The sequence below is a fragment of the Asparagus officinalis genome, chromosome 5 (assembly GCF_001876935.1).
Source record: "Asparagus officinalis chromosome 5, Aspof.V1, whole genome shotgun sequence".
Taxonomy (NCBI): domain Eukaryota; kingdom Viridiplantae; phylum Streptophyta; class Magnoliopsida; order Asparagales; family Asparagaceae; genus Asparagus; species Asparagus officinalis.
In genome coordinates, this window is record NC_033798.1 from 115,019,507 (window position 1) to 115,027,650 (window position 8,144).

At 34.7% G+C, this 8,144-nt stretch overlaps 1 protein-coding gene across 2 annotated transcripts; it reads right to left on the reverse strand.

Moving 5' to 3' along the window:
• On the reverse strand, positions 314-7,225 carry LOC109840794 (persulfide dioxygenase ETHE1 homolog, mitochondrial-like). Of its 2 annotated transcripts, XM_020409568.1 has the most exons (10): positions 6,894-7,225; positions 5,084-5,567; positions 4,419-4,547; positions 4,135-4,242; positions 2,571-2,705; positions 1,536-1,577; positions 1,376-1,435; positions 1,240-1,293; positions 956-980; positions 314-861 (listed from the first exon to the last, which is right to left on the reverse strand). In XM_020409568.1, the coding sequence occupies exons 2-10, from the start codon at positions 5,306-5,308 to the stop codon at positions 761-763; spliced, it is 879 nt and encodes a 292-aa protein (XP_020265157.1). In that variant the 5' UTR covers positions 5,309-5,567; positions 6,894-7,225; the 3' UTR covers positions 314-760. The 2 variants fall into 2 exon arrangements, with proteins under 2 accessions (XP_020265157.1, XP_020265156.1); XM_020409567.1 differs by lacking the exon at positions 5,084-5,567.

An 8,144-nucleotide genomic window follows, 5' to 3' on the forward strand; every position in this document is an offset into this window, starting at 1 on the left:
TGTGGATTCACTGCTATATTATTTGTAGAATTACGTTGAGACCCAAATCGATTAGAGAATATATACTTAACATCCGAAATGCAATTAATTTTGAATATGCATTCCAATTATACGGTTTTGTAAATTTATTTTTACTTCAAATGATGACTCAAAAGGTTCTTCAATACCCCGTAAATATCAGTTTGTAAATAAAACAAAAACGTGGACAGGGCTAGAATTTATCATAAAGATATTACTACAATGAATAGTTAGAAAATATTAATACAACATCTATGGAAATAATGTCTTAGCCTTAGCTTCTTTATCCCCCATGTCATAGACTATCTATCTTTCACAAACAATTGTTGCTTCAAAAGTTACAAACATTTCTGCTCCCCTCAAGACTCAAACTCCAACACTTACACGATAGTCTTACGATAGTTTTACAGCAACAGTAACGTTAAAGATTAGTTATACAGCAACAGTAATTGTTTTCAGTAACAGATTTTGTGAGCTATTGATTCAGCAGGGAGTTGCATAATGGAAAAGGAAGGGCATGAAGAGGCATCTTAATAACATAACAGTCTCAATAATATCACAAGGTCACTGGTTTTGCTCGCTTTTATTTTTAACCAGAGAAAGCTTCAATATACAAGGGTAGCTTCCTGTGAGCACAAACCATTTCCTCCTAATGATGCGTTCAAACGATATACGTAGAGATTGCTTTCTTAATTTCTTTAACAGTATTATATTACTGCAGGCTGAACCTGCTCTATTGAGCCTAAGCTGATGCTCGAGCCTCTGGCGTGCTATCTTGAAATCCACAAGCCAAGTTTGCTGGCACCGCTACATCAATCATCTTTGGGTATGCCAGGTTCAAATCTAGAGGGGGGGGAAGCCATTTCTGTGTTAGATATTCTCAATTGTAGATATTAAAATTTGGTAGAATAAGACTCGGAATGGTAAAATGACTCACTTTTCATGATACTTGTGAAGGTTTCCTGCAAAATATATAAGAGACGAGTTAGAAAGCAAAATTTACCCTTCAATTAATAAGAGATACAAGCAATTAATGTAAGATGATAAGATATGAAGATCGCAAAAAATAATGACTTCTGAATTATTTTGCTTTTTGTACAAGTATTATATAAAGGCCCCTTTAATATAAAAGTACAACGTTTTTATGCTTATGGACTTGTACAATACTCAAGTGAATAATCATATACACTACTATAATGACAGGCTCTGTCGAGGAATTACCTCATCCTTTGTTAGCCGAGGGTTGAGAATCATCTCCTCTCCAACTGTGCTGACCTGCACGAACATGATGTATGTTTGAATTAAGCAGAAACTGGGGGAAAGTTCACAAAGTTTAAAAGAAATAACAGTTGCTTACTGTGAATCCTTTATAGTCATGAGCAGGGTATATTAGAGTATCCTTTGGCAATGCGAATATCTGTTCACCAAAATAAAAAGAAAAAGAAAAAGAAAAATAGTTAGATAATACTCCTATGTATATGATTTTGAAAATGTTTTTGCAAATTTCATCTACTTGCCTGAGAATGCACTGATTGATAAAGTTGATGTGAACTTCCTCCCTGTTGCACAAATCATTTAAGGTTAAACAAAATCCGATCTACTTGTCTAATTTTTCAATGTTTCTCGCGTATGCATTCCGTACGTACAAATGATTAGATTAAATACCAGCATAAAAGTCTGAACAAATTGTGGCTTTGAAGAATTCAATGTGGCTTTGAAGAATTCAATGATTAGATTAAATAGAGTACTATATAAGCTCTTTGGTTCATTATGCCAATTCCATATTGTACGCCTTACTGGCTTTGAAGAAACAGGAGCTTAAAATGCATGGTAAAAAAGGATAGAAGCAACTATCTAACAGCTGGATTTCAAGGTTTTAAAGCAAATCACTCCACTCTTAGTTGCATAGATTTGGCAACAAAAGTAAGTGATTTGCTTAGGTCAGAAATAACAGTCAAACCTCTCAATATTTCGTAAAGGATTCATCAACGGGAGAAAGTGCCCCATTGAAAAAAATGATGATGACAATGGTTTATTGTAGTCCTAACTTACTTTCCAAATTAATACCTGATGGTTAATTTCACATATCTAGATATCAAATTTAAACCTTAAAAAATTCCACGTCAAACGTATGATCGTTTGCAATTGACTTTTTCATAAAAGATATGTACTTCTGTTTCCAGAATATACAGTCTGAATTTCAGCTCTCAATGCCAAAGCTTGCCAGCTTTAAGAGAAAATGATCTTCACCAAAGAAAATTAAATTGTTTCCAACCAGTAGACTATGCTATCAAGCATATATCTCTTTTGATATTGAAATCATCAAAACTTCCTAGCTCAGTTTTATTTTAAAGCTTCCCAGTGCCTAAAACAAGGCCCAGTGCCAAATAAACTTATTTTCCCTTTTCAAGACAACAATGAGCAATCAATGCAAGGCATCATGATCATTGTTATCTTTGACCTTCATTTTTTATATGCTTGACCATTTCTTGGAAGAAACTTCTATATACTCAATCTCAAGAGGGATACAAGAAATCAAGCTGCTGTGTTACCTGAAAATCTGTCCTTCCACAGCCACGTATGAGCAAGGCATCACCAGTGAAAGCCATCCTTGGATGAGGTTGATCAGGTCCTTCTCCAGTTACATATGTAACACAACCCAAAGTGTGACCAGGTGTTGCACGCACCTGTATAAGTTTAAGAACTTAATGTGTAGAAAGTAACCAGGTACGGAAATTTTCCAGTACTGAGCCAGTTCATAAATCTGCTGGTTCAGGACCACTGTCTAGAAGAAGTATACATTTTATGCATGAGATTTATGTATTTGATGATGACACAATATAGCATGTTAACTATGGAAAAGTTGTTAGGTTTCATTAACTTCTATCAATTTAACAAAAAATTATAGCCCATGTATGCTTAAGACCATTTGTCGATCAAAAATATTCCTAAAATTTAAGTTTCTTAGGTATTAATGTTATCCTTGGAGTTGCTTAGATGTCCATGGAAGAAATTTTTTGCTGACCCTTGTTGTCTAGGTAGTTAAATAGAGTTCACTGCATCTGTACCATAGCATGTGAAGCATGAACACAGACATTGGCATGATTTGATCGTACGATACGATGTGATCCATGTAGGTTATGTGATTGCTACTTCATGAATACAAATAAAACTATATGTGGACACAAGATGCACCAGAAGACCGATAACGATAGCAATACAACTCTATATGTGATCCAAGTAGGTTATGACATTGGCATGATTTGATCGTACGATGTGATCCAAGTAGGTTATGTGATTGCTACTTCACGAATACAAATAAAACTATATGTGGACACAAGATGCACCAGAAGACCGATAATGATAGCAATACAACTCTATATGGGTATGCAGGCTCATAAATCTTTAAAAAATAGACTAACGATACTTCTAGTAAGGCAATAAGAAAATTAATGTGGACTTGTTTTAATGTTCACATATCTCAGGATGAACTTTTGAGGTTAGAAACATAAAAAAGAGTGTAATGTTTAGCATATCATGTAACATTTTGAAGCTGCAGATCATCAGCTACAGGCATAGTCATATCTAGGACTTTAAAATCCTAAATAAGAAACTGGGTAAACTACTACATATATGTGAAGCATATAGGAAATAAAAAATAAAAAATAAAAAATAGTGAACCCATCAATCATACATTTGATTTTATTGCTGAATACCATAGAGATCTGTGATATGTCATCAATATATTTAGGATCCTTCACAAGTTTTAGAATAAATCAAAGAAACATTTGATTTTATTGCTGAATACCATAGATCTATGCTATGTCATCAATATATTTAGGATCCTTTACAAGTTTCAGTATAAGTCAAAGAAACATCTGACACCTAATCAACGAGTATCAAACTATCTGAGTAGGTTATGCAACTGATACTGTTTAAGCCCCTTTCATTAAACTACACATGAGAAAAAGATCACAGATTATTGCACGGGATCCAAACTGTATTCTTTTTTCTATATCATCATCATCAGGCAATGTGTGTAAGTACAGAATTGATCAAAGTTTACAGTACTCATTCGCACTTTATGAAATATATTCAAGCTCTAGGTAGACATACCTCTAGGAACAGGTTTCCGAAATGTATTTTGTCACCATGTTCAACCACATGATCTGCTTTTGCTTGGCTAGCTTTTGAAATGACAGACTTCACGCCAGGCATCTTGGTCTACAGAAAATGCCTCGTATCAGTGCATACTAAGAAGCTTTGGAAACTCAAACTAAAAGAGTAGAAATAACTGAAGTCACTGAACAAACAAATCTATAGCTATTCATATTAAAATGAGCCATTGAAGTCATTCGCTAAGCATTTAAGCAAAATCGAACCATAGAAGTGCAACCAACCTTTATTAAGCCCGTTCCGGTCACATGATCAGCATGCACATGGGTATTCATTGCATAGATGAGTTTCAAACCCAGGTCTCTAATAAGAGCTAAATCTCGGTCTGCTGTTTTGTCTACTGGATCAAGCAGCTGCAAAAGAAGATCAAATTTAACAAATCTAAATAACCTGAATCTGGGGCAGGCATAAAAATGCATGAGAATCTTGTGGACTACTGTGTGAGATATTATTATTATTATTATTATTATTATTATTATTAACATTTTGAACCTGCGACCACAAACCAATGTCTAAGTTATTAAGGCATTTAAAATTATTGAAAGATAAAAGTTAGAACAATGCCATTAACATCCCAAAATGACAAAAGCATCATCAATCAGTCTAGAACAGATAAAAAATCAAACTAAACGGCTTAACACAGGACAAAACCCCTAGAATTCACAAGAGAATTTTCTCATGAATGAGCATATTCAACGATTGGGTTCCGAGAAAACTAAAAGTTAGAACAAACTATTCTCTGAAAAAGTTTTGAAATTGGTCTTCAATTGAAACTTTGACATGAAATAGTCGATGATAGGCAGATAATTTGAGTGAAAAATTTCAAGTCCCATAACACATTTGCATGAATTAAGCTAATAATCGTCGTAAAAAATCAAATTTTTTTTACCACAGCGGGCTTTTGGGGGTGGCGGAGATCAGCAAGGAGATAAGTATAAGTCGACGATTCCTTCTCGAACAACTGCCGGAAAAGCAATCTCGACGCCGTGCTGTAAGGCGAAGCCGTTGCCGACGCTGCCTCAAATCTCATCGCTGATCTCCAAGGAGAAATTGAAGAGAAATAGTGAAGAGAATCACGAAGCAGAAGATGCTGATGGGATCGAAGAGACAGCATTTGCCCTTTTTCGGGGGTTCTCTTCTTCTTATTTTTTTTTCCGCTGGTTGAGTGAAACGTGAGGGGTTTATTTGGATATTTCTATTCGTCGTGGATCTCCGCTCTGCGTTATGGAGTGCCGCCGTGTGAGGGAGTCGCGCTGATTTGGTGACGGGCTAGCTAAATAAATATCAGAAAACCGCCCTAAACTTTGGGCGATTGCTAGCTTAACCCTCCATGACTTTCAAAATGTCAGAAAAAACCCCTTACGGGTGTTTGGCTGTTTGAAAGTGAATTGAAAACATGTAAGTTGCTTTTTTGTTTTTTTACAAATGACTTTCACATCCATATAAGTATGTGAGTGAAATATATTATTCGCTTAACAAACAAAATTATTGTTAAATGTGCAATGTGAAGATTACGTGATATAATAAGATTAATTAGTAAATGTATTTAAATTTTTTTAATCAAAATCTGTACTAACAGTGAAATAACAAATATAGGCTCAATCAAAATATAAGTTACTTTTTTGTTTTTTGGCAAATGACTTTCAAATCCATATAAGTATGGAAGTGAAATATATTGTTTGCTTACCAAACAAAATTATTGTTAAATGTGCAATGTGAAGATTATGTGATATAATAAGATTAATGAGTAAATGTATTTAAATTTTTTTAATCAAAATCTGTACAAACAGTGAAATAACAAATATAGGCTCAATCAAAATGTTGAATAACTACAATTTTCAACTTTAAAATGTATTATTATAGGAAGTTTAGGTTGTTTTCCTCAAAGCCGTTCTAAACTTTGTTTCTCAAATTAAACTCTCCTTACTTTACCAACGAATTCCCTGGCTTTATTTTTGTTGCCACACAAGTCAAAATTGGAGCTTCCGATCCTTGTCATTAATTATTTTAAAAAAAAATCAAAACCTCATGTATTTTCTGATGTTCAAGACTAAAAAAATCAAAATCAGTTGCTTCGCCTATTGGAAATTATAAAAAATTAAATTAATTTTTTCAAAAAATAGAAGCATTAAAACGAAAATACGTTTCGATGTTCAAGACTAACGGTGTTTAAAATTGGGGGCCTATGTCGAAAAAGTTTAGGGGCTTAGTAAGGGAAAAAAACAAAATCGGGGGTTTAGAATAGTGGCACACGAATTCGGGGAGTTTTTGAAATTTAGGAACTGTTTGTTTGTATAAGGGGAAGGGGAAAGCTTGTCAAAAGTGATAGTTTTAACAGGTTTTTTTTATAAGAAAACCCGTCAAAACTGACACTTTGATAGGCTTTCAACTCATTTCCCCCTCTAAAAGAAGGGAAGCGACGTGCCCTTACCGTGTTGTTCATAGCCAATAAGTTATTATGACAGGTTTTAACAGGTTTTTTTATAAGAAAACCCGTCAAAACTGACACTTTGATAGGCTTTCAACTCATTTCCCCCTCTAAAAGAAGGGAAGCGACGTGCCCTTACCGTGTTGTTCATAGCCAATAAGTTATTATGACCCATCGGTTATTATCCTACTGGAAAAAATTAAACTAATAATTACTTTTAAAGGCGAGCGATAATAGGTATTAAAGGACTAAGGTAATCAAGTAAATGTACCAGCGCTGGTTTCTCGGGGTGACCGACGTCGGCGAGGAGGTAAGTATAAGTGCAGGATTCCTTCTCGAACAGTTGCCTGAAGAGCAATCTTGGTGTAGATTCCGTCGCCATTGTTCCCATTAATCTCACCGCTGACGCAGTTGATCCTAATGGCCTGCTTCTTGTTATTAAAGAGGAGGAGGAGGAGGAAGAAGAAGAAGAAGAAAGAGACGTAGGAATGAAACTGAGTCGACAATGACGAAGCAACTGATGATGCAACCTAAGACTCGGCATTTTCTCCCTCGTTCTGTGGGCTTGCTTTTCTCGCTCGGAACGGAACGAGGGGGGGAAAAACTGCCAGGGGCATTATTGGAATGTATAAATTATTTCTGGATCAGTCTCTAAATAGAGGTGCAAAAGGATAGGGACATGGTTCTTACCATGACCGAGTACAATCACGGATAAGAATATGAATTTAGACAAAATTTGGCAAAAAGATAACAAATACCTATACTCAGCCAAAACAGGGGCGGATTTAGGCTCCCAAATAAATAAATAAATAAAAGAACTTACAAATCGCAGTTGCACCCCGTAAATTTTAAAAAATGCACTCCAATATATCTAAAAACACTAAATAAATTAGTAGCAAATTGGATTAGCCCAATTAAATTATACTTATTACAATACCGTTAGGTCTTATAGTTTCATGATAGTATAATTTTATTATTTCGATAACTAGATACTTGTTTTTCATAAACTATACTGATTAGTTATCTTTTAAAATAGCCGGGGTCGACAACTGTCACTATTTTGAAATGCAATTTCAGTCTTCCTTACTAACTCATGTAATTAAAATAGTGTCTGATTAGTTAGGGTTGACAATTCTGACTAATTAGAAAGAAACGGTTTTTCAATATCGACCGAGTTGCAACCTACACTGCTGATGTGATCGAAACTGGATCGATTTTATAAATAAGTTTGAAATGGACCGATTTTGAAGAATAAAATTATAAATAAGCCTATTTTAAAAATTTCTCCACGATCCGAATCGAATGAGATCACTCAAACCACTTCTGGTCAAATATATTCATAATGCATTTTATTGTTTATTAGACAGCTATTGGTTTAAATATGAAGAATATATTTGGAGTAATGGTATCCATATCCAAATACTTCGAGAGCGGACAAAATGAGATCACCAGCTGTTTTCGCAACAGTCTGAAATTGTTTTAGTGGGGTAGAGTCTCACGCTACTTTTATTTAAATCCGGTT

Coding starts and splice junctions, on each gene's coding strand:
- LOC109840794 (XM_020409567.1), bottom strand. CDS start 7,166: ATGCCGAGTCTTAGGTTGCATCATCAGTTGCTTCGTCATTGTCGACTC. Junction 2,706..4,134: donor TCGGAAACCTGTTCCTAGAG/GTATGTCTACCT, acceptor AAACTTATACAG/GTGCGTGCAACACCTGGTCA. Junction 1,294..1,375: donor ATGACTATAAAGGATTCACA/GTAAGCAACTGT, acceptor ATGTTCGTGCAG/GTCAGCACAGTTGGAGAGGA.